Source organism: Acinonyx jubatus, chromosome B4 (genome assembly GCF_027475565.1).
Source record: "Acinonyx jubatus isolate Ajub_Pintada_27869175 chromosome B4, VMU_Ajub_asm_v1.0, whole genome shotgun sequence".
Classification (NCBI taxonomy): domain Eukaryota; kingdom Metazoa; phylum Chordata; class Mammalia; order Carnivora; family Felidae; genus Acinonyx; species Acinonyx jubatus.
In genome coordinates this window covers 64739036-64762184 of record NC_069387.1, presented here as the reverse complement: position 1 = coordinate 64762184, position 23149 = coordinate 64739036, and the positions used below count along the sequence as shown (strand labels likewise).

Sequence of the window (23149 nt, the reverse complement as noted above, 5' to 3'; positions counted from 1 at the left end):
AGGAGTAAACCACATAAGGTCCAGAGTGTTCATAGTTCCTGGGATTTTAGTTCTGTATAACACTAAAAATATACAATATTGTGCTGGGTATTTTGGCACCTAATCTTTGTAAATTTCTTATATATTGATAAGATTTTGGCATGGGAATAGATTTAAAGACATAACTCAATACTGCATGATTTCAGAAAAGGTCAACTGGTACAAGTGATAAACACATTTTAAATGCTGAACAGCCAGAATCTTTTGCTAAGTGTCCAAACAGGTTGATGGTAACCGAAGCATAGAGGTTGCAATTCTGTCAAATTTGTGGCCTAATAAAGCTGCTTTCCACTACTCCTATGGAAGCTTCATTATACTTATTCACTAAGCCAACATGTTGGCTAATGTGTACAACAAATTAGGTCCTGTTTCAAGTTTCACTTCCAAGGTAATGACATCAGGCACCCCAGTTTTATTGAATGCCACAGTTGTTTCTATGATCAGTGGAGTCTTTGAAGCGCAGCTGCATTTTAGGACGATACTTCTCCAAATACAAAAGTTGCTGGCTGTTAAAAGCTCCACACCGCTTTTGTCTTATGAAGTGTACCGCATCTTCGTATTTCATTTCACCTTCAATTAATGCTAGGACAACAAGCACTGGAGTTCTCCCAAGGCCTGCAACACAACGAACAGCCATACAACAACCAGGTTCTTCACAGAACTTGATTTTTACAAAACTTAACCAGTCATCAACAATCTGGCTGGATGGTGGTACACCATCATCAAAAGGCCAATCGAGAATATGGATGCCTTCTTTCTCTATAAGAGTAGTGTCATAAGTTGCTTCACACACTCTTAATATTGTGGTAAATCCATACTTCTTAAGTTCCTCTCTAAATTTGTTTAAGGTCGCATTGGTTGGATTGTGCGAAATGAGAAATCTCAGGTTCTTGCATGTGACTTTCACTGGAGCTGGGCAGTTCACTCGAGCCATGTTACTCTTGTTAAAAAACTCTCAATAAGGTTATGAAAGAATTTTAAAATTGAAAGCAGAAATGATGCAAAGAAACTGAGTCTACTTCAACATACTCCACCTGAAATTCTCAGTGCTCTGATTATGAAGTTGGGAGTGTGGTGGGAAATGAAATGAACCTCCTAACAAGAAGGAGCAATTCTTCAATCCAGTAATACTGAGGCAATAGAAAAAAAGTGCACTGAGGTTTATCCCATCCAGGTCAGAACTCTTGTAAAATGCTCTGTGGATTTCAAGCCAACACTCTGTGTCCAGGTTAATGATGAGTGATTTCATTCATTTAAGATTTCTTATGGGGGCTTCTTGGTGGAGTAGTCATGAATTTCTACAGTTCACTTGTCTGCATAGGGGTCGTGCTGTGCCTGGAAGTAATCTCCACTGCCCTTCAGAAACTCCATAAATGTGTGACCAAGAACACCACAGAACTGAGGAATATGTGTACTCATTGAAGACTGTGGCCTAATCATACAGCTGATCCCCAGGTGGGGGCGACACAGAGCAGGGGGTAGCAGTGGTCATCACGGGGTGGCGGCAGGGGCACCAGACTCTACCACACAGTGAGTGGCTCCGAGAAGAGCCAGAAGTTATAATTTTAATAAAGTTCAACTTACCATTTTTTCTTTGCCTTTGGTATTGTAGCTAAAAACCCATTGACAAACCCAAGGTCAAGCAGATTTGCTCCTATGTGTTTTCTTCTGAAAATTTTAGAGTTTTTAAGTAACTGCGTCATTTTGCACTAACTTTTGTGAAAGGTGCATGGTCTATACATACTATTTTTGAAAAATTTGCTTGTGTGGCTGGCTCATGTTGCAGCACTGAATTCTTCTCAATTTCTTTAAGCAGTGAAAGTTTGGAGGTTGAGTTTTTCTCTCTGTAATTTAACCTTTAGCATGAAAGCATTTTCTTGGATGTAACACTCTTTTCCAATGCAAATTTCTTTGTTAAAATTTAGAAGCACTAGACCCTTAACATCTGTGTCTTGAATTTTGTAGGAAATTTCTGGCTTTCTGTCCCTAAAAAGAGGAGTCTTGCAGAAGATGAGAAGGACCTCTGAAATATCCTGTATCTTGTTTAGAAAGATGTTTCCTTGAGTCAAATATCATATAATTATGAACCAATACTATAATTATTTCAATTGTAATAAAATAATTTATTGATCATAGTTATTTTGAAGTCAGTATTATTGACAAAGAAAACCTTTTTAGATTTACTTAAGATTTTATTTTTACTTTTTTAAAAAAAGGATTCCTGTGTCAATTAAGTTACACAAATTTATAACTAGAAAAAAATGTTTCACTGAATATACACAAGGTAGTTGGTGGTTGGAACAGTAATTTTCTCCCCATTTTAGGAGAAAACAAAACAGGTGTTGGCAGTCAATTTAGAGTGAATTAGGAAAATTTTAAGATTTCTAACTGCTACCACAGCATTTTCAAATAGGAAATCATGCAGAAAATTGCTATGAAATTAGCAGCATGGAGTAGGATTATGGACAACAGAAGAGAATGGTAATATCTTTGATCAATCAAGAGGATGTCTCTGAAGGTTCTTAAATGACAATTATCAGCAACCTCCTCTTAGTAGCCAGAGCATATGCCTTTTGGTGCTGTGGTACCAAAGCAACATTTTGGTAACTGTGGAGCCTATAAATGTTGAGTGGGGAAGGCAGTCAGTATAGAATCAGTATCCTTTGAGAATGCACACCTTTGCAAAGGGATATCATTCCAACTCTGTACAATGCTGTTTTAACTATTAGCACAATTTTGAGTGTTAAGCATACCAAGCACTGAATTTAGAAGATACAATATCTCCATTTATTCAAACCTCACTGGATTGGACCTTGACCTGGATATAATTTTTTCCCTTTTAGCAAAATTGAAGTTAGATATAAATGCTTTTGTTTTTCTTTTCCCACCACAGAATAGAAAATCTGATGCAGTTAATGTCTGGCATCAGCTATGACTTTAAGAAACATTTTCTTGCCAGGTTTTTGACAGAAGCTTCATTAGTGTCTGCCCACTGAGAGAGAATATTTGTAAAGGAGTACTTATTTCGAAGATTCCATCTTGTGGTAAAGCTGATAGGAAACAACTCAAGTATAAATCATTGCAATGACAAGGAAAACAACTCCAATTAACATTTACACTCATACTTAATTTTTCAGTATGAGAGACAGGAAACCTAAAGATGAAAATGTAACTGCTTACTGGCAAAATAATCAGTTTTTAGGCAATTTTTGAAATAATCAACAAAATTAGATATTATTAGATGTTGATATGAGTAGGTCACCCTTAATGCATAAATGAAAAAAAGAAGACAAATAGGACATATTTAATAAGACAGACAGAAGAAAAAGGTGGAGGAAACCCATGGAAACAAGTGTGAATGCCATGTGATGATAGTGGAAAAGTTACTGGGCTGAGAGTCAGCAGAACTAAATACTGGTTTCCGTTCTGCAGCTATATAGCTATTTGATTATAGGCAAAGTGATCAGTTCTACTGGATTAAATTTCTCCTTTTGCTCCATGGGGGTCACAACATCTGAGATTTCTTCCGCTTTCGGCTTCTATGAATTCATAAGAAGGAATAACATAGGTGAAAACATTTTTATAAATACACAACTCTGTTCAAGGGCCAGGTGTTATTCTGATTGAGGAAATTTCTTACCTAGAGAGGAGACGAGGGGCAGATTTCACAGCTGTTACTGACAAGCGTGGAGAGTCTGTGTGTGGCTGTAGCATGTGCACACCTTGCTCCAGGCTGAGCCCAACAGCGTAAGGAGCTTCACACTTGAGCGCTGCTACAGCGATGGTGCCAGCAACGGCTGGATGCCCAGAAGCCTTCTCAGCATTGCACACAGGGTGAGGACAGACATGTTGCAAACCTTGATTCTTGTAACCCCTTCTCGAAAGCAGACCATCTCCTTAGCAGAATTTTACTTTCTTTAGCCTCTGAAAGGACCAAAGAGCTTCCAGGTGTCCTCATAGATTGGCTCTTTTCAACCAGCTTTTGTAGCCTTTGCATCAGCAGCCCATAGAGTAGGACCTCATTCTATAAGGAAAAACAATGAACGTGACACAATCAGTTGTCATTTCCCAGTGTTCACATACATTCCCTTCATTATCTGAGAATGCTGAGCTCATGATGCAGTTTAGGAAGGTTGGAAACGTGACAAAATAAATACTTTTGAGGCAATTTTCTGTTTCACTTCATTTCCCTAAGCTCTTCTTTTTTCCCCTATGACTTTTTAAAAGATAGTTTTTAAGGACTTCTAGGGGAAGATGGTGGAGTGGGAGGATCCTAAACTTACCTTGCCACATGGATACAACTACATAAAACCCACATTCATGTAAATAACCCAGAAAAGGATGTAAAGTATGACACTATATACCTAAAACATTGCGGGGGGAAAGAGAGGAGTAAAAGTTTAGGTGCTTTTATAATAAATTTAAACTTAAATTACCATCAACTTAATATAGACTGCTATATGCACAAGATATTACATATAAACTTAATTGTAATCATAAATCAAAAAACTGGTAATAGATATGCAAAAAAAATTTTTTTAAGTAATCCAAGTATATCACTAAAGAAAACCAGAAAACCATGACAGAACAGAGCAAGAGAAGAAAGGAACAGAGAAGAACTATAAGAACAACAATAAAACAAGTAACAAAATGCCGTAAGTGCATACTTATAATTACCTTGAATGTAAATGGACTAAATGCTCCAATTAAAATGTGCAGGGTAACAAAATGGATAAATAAGACCTTTCTATATATTGCCTACAAGAGGTTCATTTAAGACCTAAAGACATATGAAGATTGAAAGTGAAGGGATGGAAAAACATTTATTATACAAATAGAAGTGAAAAGAAAGCTGGGTAGCAATTCTTAGACAGAGTAGACTTTAAAATAAAGACTGTAGCACTGGGTGTTGTATGGAAACCAATTTGACAATAAATTTCATATATTGAAAAAAATAAAATAAAAGACTGACATATAATCATAATGGAGACAATCTAACAATAAGATACAACAATTGTAAATATTTATGCACCAAATATGAAGCACCCAAATACATAACACAGCTAATAAGAAATATAAAGGAAGAAATAGTTAGTAGTACAATAATAGTAGAAGACTTTAACATCTCACTAACATCAATAGACAAATCATTTAAACAGGAAATCAAACAGGAAACAGTGCCTCTGAAGGACACATTGGAGCAGATATACCTAACAGATATATTCAGAACATTTCATCCTAAACAGCAGAATACATATTCTTTTCAAGTGCACATGGAAAATTCTCCAGAATAGAGCACATGTTAAGCCAGAAAACAAATCTCAACAAATTCAAAAAGATCAAAGTCTTAGCATGCATCTTTTCTGACCACAACACATACAATGACACCAGAAATTGTCCAAGGGAAAAAATCTAGACAGAGCACAAACACCTGGAGGATAAATAATACGCTACTAAACCAAGAATGGATAGGGGAGGAGCCAAGATGGCAGAAGAGCATGGAAGTTTTTTGTGTGTCTCGCGTCCATGAAATACAGCCAGACCGACACGAAACCATCCAGCACACCTAGAAAACTGATTGGAGGATTAACACAACAATCTGCACAACCTGGACCACAGAATTCAGCAGTTACGCGGCGCGGAAAGGTGAACTTGGGGAGCGAGAAGCCGCAGGAAGGGAGGTGCTTTTGCAGGCGGAAAGAGGACAGACACAGGGGGGAGGGGAGAATACAGGAAAAGCACCCTTCCCCAAAAGCAGTTGGAGAAAGTGGAAAATTGGAAACCCAGCCACAGTGACTAAAATAAAAAGGGAGAAAGGAGAAAGGAGAGGGTTTAAATTCCATTAAGACTGTAAACAGGGGGAGTGCAGAGTCTGCAACTCCACAGCTCCATACCTGGAGGTACTCTGGTGGGAAGGGCAAATGCGCAGGAGCAGAGTGGGGTCCGGGACGTTCTCAGGCCACACGGGGAAAAGCGGTTCCACTGCTGGAAGGACATTTGGTGGAGACTGTTGAAGCCACCTGGTCCCAGCAGACCCCAGAAAATGGCCACATTCACTGGTGCTAGAACAAGATCGTTAAGGGTGAAGCCTGGTGCCAGGTGTGTGTTGTGATTTTCCATAATCCCTGAAACGCTGCTGCTACACTGTCTCACGAACTTTTTCTGGGATGGGCTGGCACCTGGCTGCAGTCTCGGGCACCGGCAGCAGCAGGGTGCAGCCAGCGTTCCTGGGTGCAGCCAGCGTTCCCGGGTGCAGCCGACATTCGGCCATTGTTCATTCGGCCATTGCTCGGTGAGACCCTCCCACAGAGGGGCGGAACAGGTCAAAGCCGCATTCCTTCAGAAGTAAGGGGCAGAGGAAAACAGCCGCATCTGACACAAAACTCGGGAAAGAAGTACTGCCTGGGGCTTGGTCACGGAGAGTGAAAAAGCAGGGAGTGGACGAGAGCTGAAGACAGGGGTCGGGTGCTTGATTGCTAATGGGAAGAACAGACTGCGTAGGCGGGTGGTGCCATCATCACCACTCTTGCGCATGCGCATATGCACCTACAGCACTGCAACAATCCACCCCAGTAGGCTAGCAGCGCCATCTAATGGAGAGCGGAGCTGTTACACTGAGCCCTGTCCACTGGGTCAACTTTGCTCTTCAAGAACACAAGTCCCACCGCCAGCTTAGTTTATGGACTATATAATGCTACATAGACTGACTTCTAGGGGAAAACGAAGCAATTTCAGTCCTACTTCAATCTGTTAGCAGGTTCTATTCAATTTCCTTTCTTTCTTTTTTCACTCTTTTTCACTTCTTTTCTTTTTCTTGAATACAGAAAGAGAAAAAAATCATTTTTATTTTCAATTTTTATTAAAAATATTTTTCTTTAATTTTATTGCTATTTTTTTACTTTTGTGTAAATTTTTTCAAATTCTATTTTACTTTCATCATTTTATTTTAGTCTACTTCAGTGTATTCACTTTTTGAAATTTTCAAACGATTTCCTTTTTTTCTTTTTTCTCTTTTTCGTTTCTTTTATTTCTCTTGAATGCAGAAAGAGAAAAACCTCATTTTTACTTTCAATTTCTGTTAAAAATATTTTTCTTTAATTATTTTACTATATTTTTTTACTTTTGTGTAAATTTTTTCAAATTCTGTTTTACTCCCATCATCTCATTTTAGTCTACTTCACTGTATTCATTTTTTCAAATTCTCAATTTCCCTTTTTTCTTCTTCTTCCCCCCTTTTTTTCCTCTAATCTGTCAAACCACTTTCAACACCCAGACCAAAACACACCTAGGATCTAGCATCATTTATTCGATTTTGTGTGTGTGTGTTTTAATTTTTTAATTTTAATTTTTTTAAATTAATTTTTCTAATATTAATTTTTCTACCTCATTAATTCCTTTCCTCCCTTCAAAATGACAAAACAAAGAAATTCACCCCAAAAGAAAGAGCATGAAGAAATGACAGCCAGGGATTTAACCAACACAGATACAAGCAAGATGTTTGAACCAGAATTTAGAATCACAATAATAAGAATACTAGCTGAAGTCAAAAATAGATTAGAATCCCTTTCTGCAGATATAAAAGAAGTAAAAAATAGAATGAAATTAAAAATGCTATAACTGAGCTACAATCACAGATGGATCCAGTGATGGCAAGATTAGATGAGGCAGAACAGAGAATCAGCGATATAGAGGACAAACTTAGGGAGAATAATGAAGCAGAAAAAAAGAGGGAGATTAAGGCAAAAGAGCACAATTTAAGAATTAGAGAAATCAGTCACTCATTAAAAAGGAACAACATCAGAATCATAGGAGTCTCAGAGGAGGAAGAGGGAGAAATAGGGCTAGAAGGGTTATGTGGGCAAATCATAGCAGAAAACTTTCCTAACCTGGGGAAAGACACACACATTAAAATCCAGGAAGCACAGAGGACCCCCATTAGATTCAACAAAAACCAACCATCAACCAGGCATATCATAGTCAAATTCACAAAATACTCATGCAAGGAGAGAATCATGACAGAAAAAAGGGGAAAAAAGTCCCTAACCTACAAGGGAAGACAGATCAGGTTAGCAGCAGACATATCCACAGAAACTTGGCAGGCCAGAAAGAGTGGCAGGATATATTCAGTGTGCTGAATCAGAAAAATATGCGGCCAAGAATTCTTTATCCAGCAAGACTGTCATTCAAAATAGAGGGAGAGAGAAAAAGTTTCCCAGACAAACAAAGATTAAAGGAGTTTGTGACCACTAAACCAGCCCTACAAGAAAATTTAAGGGGGACTCTTTGAGCGGAGAAAAGTTGAAAAAAAAATCTATATCTATATATATAGATATATATCTAGATATCTATATACCTATATCTATATCTAGATATCTAGATATAGATATAGATATAGATAAAGCAACAAAGGTTAGAAAGGACCAGAGAACACCACCAGAAACTCCAACTCTACAAGCATCATAATGGCAATAAATTCATATCTTTCAGTACTCACTGTAAACGTCAGTGGACTCAGTGCTCCAATCAAAAGATATAGGGTAACAGAATGGATAAGAAAACAAGATCCATCTATATGCTGTTTACAAGGGACCCACTTTAGACCTAAAGACACCTTCAGATTGAAAATAAGGGGATGGAGAACCATCTATCATGCTAATGGTCAATAATAGAAAGCTGGAGTAGCCATACTTATATCAGACAAACTAGACTTTAAAATAAAGACTGTATCAAGAGATGCAGGAGGGCATTATATCACAATCGAGGGGTCTATCCACCAAGAAGACCTAACAATTGTAAACATTTATGTGCCAAATGTGGCAGCACCCAAATATATAAATCAATTAATCACAAACATAAAGAAACTCATCGATAGTAATACCATAATAGTAGGAGACTTCAACAATGAATGGATAAACCAAGAAATCAAAAGGAAGTAAAAAAAAATACATGGAGAGAAATGAAAATGAAAACACAATGGTCCAAAATCTTTGGTATATGCAGCAAAAGTAGTTCTAAGAGGGAAGTTTATAGCAATACAGGCTTACCCTAGAAGAAAGAAAAATCTCAAACACTCTAACCTCACACCTAAAGGAGCTAGAAAAAAGAAAAAAACAACAAACAAAAAAGAAAAAAGAACAAGAAAAACTCAAAAACAGTAGAAGGAAGGAAATAATAAGGAATAAAGCAGAAATAAACAAATTAGAAACTAAAAACCAATAGGGGTACCTGGGTGGCTCAGTCAATTAAGAGTCCAACTCTTGGTTTTGGCTCATGTCATGATCTCATGGTTTGTGAGTTTGAGCCCCATTTTGGGCTCTCCACTAACAGTGTAGAGCCTGGTTGGAATTCTCTCTCTCACTCTCTCTCTACCCCTCCCTCCACTTGTGCTGTCTCTGTTTCTCTTAAAATAAATAAACTTCAAACAAAAAATTTTTTTAAGTAAAAAGCAATAGAATAGGTCAAGAAACCCAGGAGCTGGTTCTTTGAAAAGATCAATACTAATAAACCTTTAGCCTTACTCATCAATCAACCAATCAATCAAAGGGAGAGGACTCAAACAAAATCAGAAATGAAAGAGGAGAAATATTAACTGACACCACAAAAAGACAAAGGATTGTAAAAAAAATATTATAAAAATTTATATGCCAGCAAACTAAACAACCTAGAAGAAATAGATAAATTCCTAGAAACATAACCCCCAAAATTGAATCAGGAAGAAATAGACAATTTAAACAGACCAACAGCCAGAAATGAATTGAATCAGTAATCACAAAGCTCCTAACAAACAAAAATTCAAGACTTGATAGCTTCACAGGTGAATTCTACCAAACATTAAAAGAAGAGTTAATACCTATTCTTCTTAAACCATTCCAAAAATAGAACAGGAAGGAAGGCTTCCAAATGTATTCTATGAGGCCAGAATGAGCCTGATGCCCAAACCAGATAAAGTTATCACAAAAAAGAGAACCACAGGCCAACACCTTTGATGAAATAGATGAAAAAATCCTCAACAAAATATTATCAAGCCAAATACAATACATTAAAAAAATAGTTCACCAAGATCAAGTGGGATTTATTCCCAGGATGCAAGGGTATTTCAATACTGGTAAACCAATCAACATGATCTATCACATCAACAAGAGAGAGGATAAAAACCATATGATTCTTTTCTTTCTTTCTTTCTTTCTTTCTTTCTTTCTTTCTTTCTTTCTTTCTTTCTTTCTTTCTTTCTTTTTCTCTTTTTTTAAAGTAGGCTTCATGCCCAGTGTGGAACCCAATGTGGGGCTTGAACTCATGACCCTGAGATCAAGACCTGAGCTGAGATTAAGAACATATGCTTAACCAACTGAGCCACCCAGATAATTATTTCAATAACTGCAGGGAAAGCATTTGACAAAGTACAACATCCATTCATAATGACAACAAAGGTTTAAAGGTAACATGTCTCAACATAATAAAGGCTATAGATGAAAAACCCACAGCTAATATCATACTTAAAGATGAAAAACTGAGAGCTTTTCTCCTAAGATCAGGAATACGACAAGGATATCCACTTTCACCACTTTTATTCAACACAGTAATGGAAGCCCTAGCCACAGCAATCAGACAAGAAAAATAAATAAAAGGCACCCATATTGGTAAAGAAGAAGTAAAACTTTCACTATTTGCAGATGACATAATAGTATATATAGAAAACCCTCAAGACTCTATAGAAAACTACTACTAGAGAAATTAAGGAAACCATTCAATTTACAATTGCATCAAAATAATAAAGTACCTAGGAATAAATTTAACCAAAGAGGTGAAAGACCTATGCACTGAAAACTATAAAACATTGATGAAAGAAATTGATGAAACACAAACAAATGGAAAGATATTCCTTGCTCATAACTGGAAGAACAAATATTGCTAAAATGTTGAAACCACGCAAAGCAATTTACAGATTTAATGCAATCTATATCAAAATACCAACAGCATTTTTCGCAGAACTGGAATAAATAATCCTAACATTTGTATGGAGACATAAAGGACTCCAAATAGCCAAATCAATCTTGGGGGAAAAAAAGAAAAGAAAAGAACTGGAGGTATCACAATCTCAGATTTCAAGATACACTACAAAGTTGTAGTAATGAAAATAGGAGGGTACTGGCACAAAAATAGACACATAGATCAATAAAACAGACTAGAGAGCCCAGAAATAAACCCATAATCATATGGTCAATTAATCTTTGACAAAGGAGGTAAAAACATGCAATGGGGAAAAGTCAGTCTCTTCAACAAATGGTGCTGGGAAAACTGGACAGCCACATGCAAAACAATGAGACTGGACCACTTTCTTATACCATACACAAAAATAAACTCAAAATGAATCAAGGACCATAAAAATCCTAGAAGAAATCACAGGCAGTAATTACTTTGACATCAGCTGTAGCAACAATTTTCTAGATATGTCTCATGAGGCAAGGGAAACAAAGCAAAAATAATTACTAGGACTACATCAAAATAAAAAGCCTCTGCACAAGGAAGGAAACTCGACAAAATAAAAAGACAACCTACTGAATGGGAGAGGATATTTCCAAATGATGTATCCAAAAAGGGGTTAATATCCAAAATATATAAAGAACTTATACAACTCAACAGCAAAAAACAAATAATCTAATGAAAAATGGACAGAAGACATAAATAGACATTTCTCTAAAGCAGACAGAAAAAATGTTCAACATCACTAATCATCAGAGAAATGCAAATCAAAACACAATGTTACCTCACACCTGTTATAATGGCTAAAATAAAAAAAAAACCAAGATTGTGGAAAATAAGAACCCTCATGCACTCTTGGTGGGAATGCAAACTTGTGCAGCCACTGTGAAAAAGAATGTGGAGGTTCCTCAAAACATTAAAAACAGAATTACCATATGATCTTGTAATTCCTCTATGGGGCATGTGCTCAAAGAATACCAAAACACTAATTCAAAAAGATATATGCACCTTATGTTTAATGCAGCATTATTTACAATAGCTAAATTGTGGAAACAACCCAAGTGTCCATCGATAGATGAATGGATAAAGAAATAAAGATAAATGGAATATTACTCAGCTATAAAAAAGAATGAAATCTCGCCATTTGCAAAAACATGGATGGATCAAGAGAGTATAATGCTAAGTGAAATAAGTCAGTCAGAGAAAGACAAACACCATATGATTTCACTTATATGTATAATTTAAGAACCAAAGAAAAAAAGAAACAAACAAAAAACCAGACTCTTAACTGTAGAGAACAAACTGGTGGTAACCAGAGGGTAGGTGGGTGGGAGGAATGGATAAAAGTAAGTGAAGGGGATTGAGTACACTTATTGTAATGAGCACTGAATAATGTATAGAATTGTTGAACTATATTGTACACCTGAAACTAATGTAACACTGTGTTAATTATACAAGAATTAAACAAATAAATAAAAATAAAAGATTGGTTTTATTTATTTACTCATTGACTAGGTAATAATTCTCATGATCAATTATCAAAATGATATTTTAAAAAAACTATTAAAAAGTTTACTCTATCTCCTGCACCCTATAGACAACCAGGAGTTAGTTACTTCTGTATCTATCCAGTGTTTCTTTGTATCTAAACAAGTGTGTGAGTATGTGTCTCATTTCTCCACTTCCCTACAAAAAATGTTGCAAACTAAATGCACTTGGGTGCCCTTTGTTCCCCAAACTTTTCTAATATAGTCTGCTATGTAGGCACTCTGTAACGTTCAGGTTGTGATTCCATTTATAGTACCCAGAAAAAGCGAAGTCTGATTCAATGAAAAGGTTATTCCCTTCTGAGGAGGAAATTAAATCCTATGTAGCAATTTTAATTTTAAAGTAAATTTTGGTGCTATGGCATAGCCCTGACCCTAAGCAATAATCTCATCTCACTGTGTTGGAACATTCTGTTGGCATTTGATGTCCTTAATATCCCAAAAGGATTCATCACATAAAAGTACTTCAAAAGTTTTTTGTTGAATCCAATTAAATTTAAGAAGAAACTGGCTACTTTGCTTGTTTCTCTTTTACTTATTTTTTTTTTCTTTAATGAGAGAATAAGTAGCTTAGATCTTAAAACTAAGTAATAAACAGCTGGGGAGAAGACAGAAGCTATAAAAATGATTGTCTGTTTTTCCATCTATCCTTTCAGTCAACAAGCTTCAGTCAAATAGCTTCTGCTATAATTCTCCAGCAATGATATCATGCCCTGGGGATATAGCAATGAAAAACCCAAGTTCATTCCAGTTTGATGCCTATATTCCAGTCCCTGGCACATTCTGTCACCCCAAACACATATCAAATAACTGCATCCAGATTATTGCTTTGCCTGCTATCTCATGTCCTTGCTTCTACTCATCCACCCTTCAGCCTGTACTCAAAATAGCATCCAGACTTGTTCTGTTAAAAATATAGATCAGCTCAGGGCATTCATGCTCGAGATTCTCTAATAGTTTCTCTTCTCCTTTGAGTAAAAACCAAAGTCGTTACAATACCACAAGGCCTACATGATCTGTCTCCTTTACTTCTTAGTAAAGCCACATAATAATACATTAAAATATAGTATAATGATAGTAAAGACTATTAAAAAAAAAGTTAAAGAGTAATATGTGGCAGTGTTTATCCTTCCAGTGAGCAATATTCAGTACTTAGTATCTGCAGATAGATTACTGTTTAAACTTCAGGTAGGAGAACAGTTATGCAAACACTAAATACAGGCATTGGCTTAAATAACCATAGATTTCCTTTCACAAATGCATATTTATATTTAAGGGAAATGAGTATGAATAAATGCTTGTGTTATTTTTGCTGAACCATTGTCCTATTTAGCCATTAGCCAGTAAGAGAATAAGCCAGAAATCACAAAGGAAAAAGAATGAATTGAAAACAACAGACCTAGACAAGGCTGAATTAAAGATGTTCAAGTCTTTCCTTTGGCATTTCTCAGAATTCAGAGGCAGTCTCAGTAATACAATATATAATATATAATAAAGTGATAAATAAAATGATTTATTTCCTTCCGTGTAACTTTCGACAGAACAAATTACACTGCTAACATTCAAACAATATATGAAAAAAAAACCACTTTCAAATTCTTGAAGGAAAGTACTTCATAGTATTCATCACATCTTTATTCCAAACTCTTAAAACATGCTGTAGTCAAACTGTAGACACCCAAAAGTATCTATTGACTGTATGAATCAATAAATGGACAAGTGTAAGTCTTTGCTGTGTATTTCTTAGCAGAAAGAAAAGGAAGAATCAGGATCGCCTAGGATTTTTTTTAATCTTTATTTATTTTTGAGACAGAGACAGAGCGTGAACAGGGGAGGAGCAGAGAGAGAGAGGGAGACATCGAATCCAAAGTAGGCTCCAGGCTCTGAGCTGTCAGCACAGAGCCCAATGTGGGGCTGGAACTCACAAACTGGGAGATCATGACCTGAGCCGAAGTTGGGCGTTCAACCAACTGAGCCACCCAGGCGCCCCTCACCTAGGACATTTTTAACCCAGTGTTTATAACAGGAATCTTTTTTTTTCTTTGGAATTCCTTTCTGTTACATATGTTTAATCTGTGCTTTAGTCCCAATGAAGCGGCATGTGTAGCAGAAAGAACGAGATAATCCTGAGCTCATGTCATGACGTCATGTTTACTGAGTCAGCGACCTTTATAAGTTATGTCTGTGTTTTCTTCTGTCTATAAAATTAGGCTAGTACTACATGGTTCACAGAAACCTAGTGAGGATTAAAGGAGATAATGTGTGTATAAGTTTCAGAGTCTTTGCCTTGCTGTCATTGGAATAGTCTTCCTTTACCAATTCACTTTAGCTATTTCCTTCTTCATATTCAGCATTCAACGCAAATATTTCCATCTCCAAAATGCCCTTATATATTTCAAGTGTCCTCTTCTTTACCCCTCTGCCATATCACACTGCTAAAGTTTTCTTCATAGCACTTAGTGTTACCTGAAATTATCTTATTCATTGACTGGGTTTTTTCCTTTTCTATTAGCACATAATTTCCCTGATACCAGGGACCTTGTCTACCTAGTTCATTATTCAGTTCCCTGCTCTGAAAATAAATGCATCAGATGATTACATGGCAATTTCTAGACCACAGATATAATTTTTTAAAAAATGTTAGTTTTGTCCCTTTTCCTCATGGCAGGGTCAATATTTTGTCATGGTTCAGCATATGACACATGATCAATAAATAATTTGGGGAGGAAAAACAGGAAAAATCTCTAGACACATGCCTAAAAATATGTCCTTTGGTATCCTGTATCAATTCTGATTTGCACAAACTTGTATAGATGGCTTTTTAGTTCACATACACACACAAATGTTCTCTTCTGAATGTGAACCCATATGGCCTTCCCAACACCATCTCTATATAAAGTTGGATAATAATGTCTCTTGAGGTTATAGACATGTAATGTCTTCAGCCAAAAATTCACTTCAGAAAGATTAGAGTTTGCTTCTTCATCATTATCGATGGTGTCTTAAGAGCAATGGCTAGTTTCTAAAGGGATTTTCTTTTTCTCTTTTGCTAAGTGATAAAAAAGTTAAATAAAATAAAATAAGATGCCTTGTTCCTGGACTTGATGAAACAGCCCAAGAAGTGAAGTGAGAGAGACAGCATCGTTAACCCACACAACCTCTTTCTAGCCTCTTCACCAGTAACAGAAGTTTTCATAATGAGGAGCTCAGGAGGTTCTTTGCAGCTCAAATATAATAGAGAAGCCATGTATCAGTAAACAAAAAATCAAAGGTGGAAAGGAGTTTCCTTGTTTATGGAGGTGTAGCTTGCTCCACAACACCATGCTTCAAAAGTGCAGGTCCTGCAGACCTATAATTCAGAATTTGCCCCGCAATATGGAACTTTTCTTTATAAATTGCTAGAAGTCATTTCACTACTTATGAATATTTTATTTATATCTGGTAGTGCAAAGTACTTGTGATGCTTCTTCAGAGAATCACAGTAAAATCAATACTCTTTATAAAATTGATAACTAATGTCCACACTAGGAACAAGATATTACACAAAGCTCAACTAGGGGTAATTTTGATTATGGAGGTGGGATGAATCTGGGGTAAGAATTTTTGACAGATCTTTGCCCTACATGATCATTTACTCTCCAGTCACAATTATACTTAGTCCTTTTATTCCCAGCTATCCGGATAAACTTGAGGCTAATTGTTTTCTAATTCTAAGAGCCCTAAATTGCATGTTTCCAAAAACAAAACAAAACAAAAAAACCTATAAATGTATTTCAAATTCAGTTTTTTCAAAGAGGAACCATTGTTGATTATATAGAACTGTTTTAGAACATGAATTGCCATTTCCTGGGAGGGGTCCAGTAGAAATGTAGGGAAAATGCAACCACTATTTTCCCAAAACATCCAAACCATGGCAGACTGACCAGAGCATCGCCCTGGAGCAGCCTACCTCATATTGAATCATGGCTCTGCAGCTTTCTAGCTGTGTGACTTTGTAAGTTACTTAATTTTTTTGTTCTTCAATTTTTTCATCTGTAAAATGCACATAATATGGAATTGCATCTACTTCATATGATTGTCTCCAATAGTTCCTGTGAGAATTAAATTAGTTAATCATGGAGAGCTCACAGAACAGTACCTGGCATGCAGTAAAATCCAATAATTTGTATTTAATGATGGTAATAAGCTTCTCCAGTGCTGGAGCCAGAATAATCAAAAGTAATGGATGGAAGAAACCTCGTTCTAAATACTTCCTTCCTCTGTGATTGCCAAGCTGACGTGATATGAACAAAGGACTCCTGCTGGTCATTCTTCCCGCCTGAGTGGAGAAATCTGGCTGCAGTAGGAGAGAGTAAATTAACAGGCAAAGAGAAACAGAGATGAGACAGAGATGGGGGAAAAGAAATTATGAGGCCCAGTTCTAACCCTGAGGTTCTAGGCAGGGCTCAGATTCTTAATGTTCTTTCTTTGATCTTCCAATAAATTCCTTTTTGTTTTACTTTGTTTTTGCTTAAATCATGGTTGTTTTTGTTACCTACACTGATAGATTCTCACTGGAACATGGTGGTAAGTAATGTGATGGATGAAGTGGGCAGAAAGATCACCTACTCATTTAGGCTTGCCAGTCTCTTAGGCTTCAGTTTAGCTCCAGCGTTCATTTCCACCAGGCCTTTTCTTTAAAAGAAAAAAAAAATTAATGTCTATTTATGAGAGAGAGAGAGAGAGCACAAGCAGGGAAGGGCCAGAGAGAGAGACATACACCGAATCTGAAGCAGGCTCTGAGCTGTCAGCACAGAGCCCAATGCAGGGCTCAAACCTACAAACTGCGAGATCATGACTTCAGCCAAAGTCCGATGCTTAACCGACTGAGCCACCAGGCACCCCTCCACAAAGCCTTTTCTTGAGGATCCTTTGCCATTAGCTTCAGGGGCAGAAGAACAACATTGAATGAACTCAGTGAAGTAGGAAGAGAAAAAAAAACAGAGAAAAATAAATTGGTAGTCTGTGGCTCTATGATAAAGAAATGTTCTGTTTTTGTTTTCCAAATATGTGGCTTCAGAATTCTGAAAATAATTCTAAGGAAGGGGAGTCCAGAATATTTAGAATGCAGATTAATCATGTCAATAAAGGTAGACCCACAAGGGAACTATTTTACATATATATATATATATATATATATATATATGTATATATATATATATATATATATAATCATCAGTTACTTATTAAGGTCAGTGTAGTAAGTTTTTACTTTTAGAACAAAATTCAAGACTTATTGCTGATTTTATATATTTTTAATACTTGAGAGATTTAGAATCACATAATTCAATGTTATATTGAATGTTATATATACCATCTTAGCCAAATGTCTAAAAATGTCCAATGAGTTCTCAATCCATTAACCAAAAAACGTGAACTGATAATGAAAGGTTTAGAATACATAAGTTTATATATTATAAAAATTAAGTATTTAATATCAAGGGGGTAAGCTAAAAATTGCCAGATTTGGCAACATAAGAGAGTGGAGGGGCACCTGGAAGGCTCAGTTGGTTAAGCATCTGACTCTTGATTTTGGCTCAGGTCATGATCTGAGTTTGTGAGTTCAAACCCTGCATCTATCTGGCTCTACCAGCTGTCACTGTGGAGCCTGCTTGGGATCGCTCTCTTCTCCTCTCTCTCTGCCCCTCCCCTGCTCACATTCTCTCTCTCTCACTCTCCCTCTCTCAAAATAAATAAATAAACTTAAAAAGAAAAAAGACAGTACAAACATTTGCTGTTTAACCTATCAATAACTTGGTGTTTGATACCAGTTGTAATTACAAATAAATTGATACTTTTAAAAAGACAGTTACATAGGAGTATATAAATCAGTTTCCCCAAAATCCATCCAAAGAGATTGCAAATTCGTCCCTTCCCTTTGTCTAAGCCCTTTAGCAGTACCCTTCCATAGTGACTCTGGCTTAGCTCTGATTTTTGCTCTGTCCAAAGAAACAGTAGCAAATATAAAACAAGCAGAGACTTGGGGGACCTGGGTGGCTTCACTGGTTAAGCGTCTGACTTAGGCTCAGGTCGTGATCTCACGGTTTGTGGGTTTGAGCCCCACATCAGGCTCTGTGTTAACAGCCTAAGCACAGCCTGAGCACAAAATTGGAGACTGCTTCAGATTCTGTGTCTCCCTCTCTCTCTGCCCCTCTCCTGCTTGTGCTTGCTCTCTTTCTCTTTCAAAAAAATAATAAGTAAACACTTTTTAAAAATTAGAAAAAAAAAAAAGGCAGAAACTGAAAATTGCCTGTGCATTGTGACTTGCCCTTTCTTGCTGCTCCTGGGAGCTCTCATAATGCTGCCATGTGAAGGAGCACAAGCCAGCCTGCTGGAGACATGTGGCCCAGTCCTGCTGACAACCCCAGTGAACAGTTAACTATCTTCCTTGTCAGAATGGTATAACTGAAGTTGTGAGTCTAGCTGAGACCAGTGGGCAATCACCCATTTGAGTCCACTCCACACTGCTGACTTAATCAGAATCATGAGCTATATAAATAGTTGTTTTAACTATTATGACTTTCTTGGATATTACTTTATGTTTTGATCTATAAAAGTGAATAAAAAGGTCTTGATTATGAATGTAGAATTTTATAGAATTGCTTAATAAAGATTATAACTTCCTATTATATCATGCATGGGTTAAATTATTGTGGTTTAAGTCACCTTTTGAGAAGCACAAGAACTTTCTCATTAAGTATAAGAATTGTCTATTTTAATTGGCAAGGTGGTTAACAAAAATGAAAAACTGCGTGCCCAAATATGAGTGAACTGTTATTTTTTGTTGGAACACCATGATGAGAAGATGGCATCCAATAACAGCCCTATTTATCTATGTAAAAACAAAAAACAAAACTTTCCTCCCTCAACACCAGTTAATGTAACGGCAAGAATATTACATTCACATTTAAGCAATAGAAGATCACTATGCATACAAGTGAGAACAAAATTAATGCTGCATTGTTACCATTATTTGACACAACTTGATTTGAAAACAAAAAAAAAAATTAGGTATGATGGCCCACTATTTAAAAAGTATTAATGTAACAGCAAATATGTAATATTCAAACCAAACCTCAGTGACTCAGAACTCCAACACATCTTCAGAGAGAGCTGTGAAATTGGCTACCTGAAAAATTTATCAATGTAACTGAATGACAAAAGATTCTGTTTTAAAATGGGGTAAACGACAAGAGACACATGGGTTGCAAATACAACTGTTGATGCTGCAAAGAGCAGTGACTTATCTGTAGTCTCAATGTCCTTTCTATAAATTGTGCCTTGATTTCCCACCATACATTTACATGCAAGAATATTTTAATTTGAAATAGTATTGGGAAGACATTCACTGGTGATATGTGTCAAATGCTTTATATCATTGTATATCACCAAACTGATACTATAACTAATTCTAATCACCAAAAATACAGGATTTTCTTTTTATAGCTACTACTCACACAACACATATTTCTAAGTAGTTTATTTAGAACATTAGTTATTTCCAAATAAGTGGTAAATGTTTCTAAATAATCCATATATAGATATATATATTTCAAAATAAATACTTCAACATTTACACAAAGAGAATATTCTAGGTGTTAATAATATGAATATTGCTATAAATTAAATTTCTGCTAGAGGATCTTATATATTACTTTTATTTTAAGGTAGGGAGGCATTCTACTAAAAAGCTATATTGGCCTTTAAGTATCTAGTTGAATATCAGATAAAAGATATGGATATGAAAATTCCATAGAATGTTGCCAGATTTAAATCTGACTAGAGTTCTATATTTAAAAGTTTAGCATCCTGAGGCATCTAGTTATTCATATTTATTCAAGCAGTCAGTCAAAAACAATTTATTGCATATTTGTTGTTTAAGTGCCTGACATTTGTGAGTACAACAGACACAGTCTTTGACTACATGAAGCTCATACTAGTCTAGTAAGGAATAAAGACAAGGAAGCTGTCAATTTCCATGGTGTGATGATGACTATGAGAAAAATAGAAAAACATTCAGTAATGAAGAGAGGAATTCACAGGAGGCTTCCTGAATATATCTTCTTCTATCCTATCTTCTCATTTGATATTAAATGATGGATACTTTTACAACAATGAAGAATCTCAGACACTTAGCAAATAACTGTTGATTAATCCTGTAATTATGTTTTTCATGGGGCTCTCAGGAAAAAAAAAAACTTGGAAAGTAAAGTCACACATACACATCTAAATTTACTATAAAATGTTATAGTATAAAATATTAGAATAAAATATTTGTTTGTTATAAAGAATGATATATTCCTAAATTGGATCAATCCATGGATATTCTTAAGACAGCAGCTCTAAAAGGACTGTTGCTGAATAAAGTTGGTGCAATGTGTAACTTATGTTGTTAATGTAATCAATCCTGCTGTGTAGGCTGATCCAATTAGAACTGCTGTGGGGTTTGGTGTAAAGAAGGAAATAGAGGACCAAAAGAGATGGCGAATATTTTGAACTTGGTTTATCTCCAGTGATGCTGAGCTGTTGTCCAAACTTATCCACAATGTTTGGTATACATTCCAGATTTATAAGCACTGGGACTCACGGGGACAGACGACATAGATGGGGAGACAGTATCGTCTCCTAGTTTATGTTTCTTTGTCCACTCTCAATGATTCCCCTTATCTCTTCCTTGCATCATTAAAAAGCTTGACTAATGTAATTCTAAAGAATGTAACATTTTTTAGAACATCAAACTGCTGTTTTTTTTAAAGAAAACAAGTTCATTAACTGTAATAATTAGCAAGTATCCAAGAGGTCACAAAACAGTTACCCAAATCCATGGCTTTTTAAAGAAAAAAATTCCATTTTAAATAATGTCAAAAACCATTCCACAACACTCCTGCAGATGGTAATGATTCAACTATCTAATACTATTTAACATTATACAAAACATATAATAAAAGTTAATTAAACTATTTGGAACACAGCCTGAGTCACATTTAATAACTAATACATATCCCTTACATGGTGTGTGATTACAGCTATCAGATCATTTTCATTTGTATTTCCTTTTCTCGTTTGATCTTGGCAGGCTCATCTACCTAGTATCCCACATGTTGAAGGCAGTCAGGACTTGAATCCAGGTCTTCTGATGCCAGCTGAATGTCCTATATTTTACAGTGTTACTGCTCTAGATGAAAAGACAACTGATCAGAACTTAGTGTACAGTAAATAGGAAACTGGTTTATTTTTATTTTATTCAATCATTTTCTCGTGTTAGTTATTTTAATAATTATAAAAGTTATAAATTAGAATATTTTTAATTCTAATTTTTACCATGATTAATTTATCCTTATCAACTAGTAAACCCAAACTACCAAACCATTAATAACATGAAGGCCATATGGATCAGTGTTTTCTTCTTAGATGCTTGCCAATTATTTGTCATAATGAGATACTTTTCTTCCAAAAACTACCATTCTTTCAAATTGATAAGAATTTGCAAATGGAGGAAAACTGGACTAGGAAGAAAGTAAAATTATACTAATCCCTTAAACTTTAATGATAAACATTTAGCTGGGAATTTACTAACAAAATAACAGATAGGGCACCTGGGTGGAAAGTTGGTTAAGCATGTGACTTCAGCTCAGGTCATGATCTTGTGGTTCAGGAGTTTGAGCCCCATGTCGAGCTCTGTGCTGACAGTTCAGAGCCTGGACCCTGCTTGGGATTTTGTGTCCTCTCTTTCTGCCCCTCCTTGCTCATACTCTGTCTCCCTCTCTCCCAAAAATAAACATTAAAAAGAAAAAAAGAAAATAAGAGAGTACATCCAGAGGTTCAAAGATCTCATGATAATAAATTTATGATCTTCCAAACTGAATTATTTATTTCTTGAGACTGAGAAAATACCATTGGATGATAAATAGTCCATGGAAGTTTTCATACATACATATATATGGAAAAACTAACATAAAGAAAGAGCCACTATAATATCAAACATTATAAATCACAAAAGACCCATAAATAGTCTGTCAGGTCACATAAAATATCACTGAAAACTATTGGGAGACTTGCAGAAACTTTAAATTGCACTTATTTCAGCTAAAATGAATGATTATTTAAAATATTCACTTCCCATGTTACTCATACAGCATTACAAATACAATTACTTCGCTTTCTTCCCTTATCAAGTAACCAGCTCCATAGCTCAGCTGTCAGAGAATGGCTGACTTCTTGTGTAATGGCCAGATAGAAGGAAAACAAGAATTTCCCACTGACAAACCTTTTGGGGAACACATATATTACACATATAAAATAAGTTCCATAGGAATTAAAACTGTATTTATAAATTCCAGGTTTTACTGGTATTCTAAGTGAAAATATAAGTAGAAAATATAAAGTTTTTCACATATACTTAATAATGAGGAATGGAATGCAGTTGTTAATTATCTGATTCAAGTTTGTACTGGTCACGTTTCCAAAATGCTCCCTGACAAAAAATAAGTAACATTTACCTAAAGCTAAGCGTATTTAAAGAATGTCCTTCAAAAGATAATGAA

General features: G+C 35.8%; 1 protein-coding gene across 1 annotated transcript; it reads right to left on the bottom strand.

Annotated features, from left to right (window-relative positions):
• Positions 1 to 436: 436 nt before the first annotated feature.
• LOC106977418 (protein tyrosine phosphatase type IVA 1-like) lies at positions 437 to 1095 on the bottom strand. Its single transcript, XM_053226116.1, has one exon. The coding sequence runs from the start codon at positions 971 to 973 to the stop codon at positions 452 to 454; it is 522 nt and encodes a 173-aa protein (XP_053082091.1). The 5' UTR covers positions 974 to 1095; the 3' UTR covers positions 437 to 451.
• Positions 1096 to 23149: the final 22054 nt, after the last annotated feature.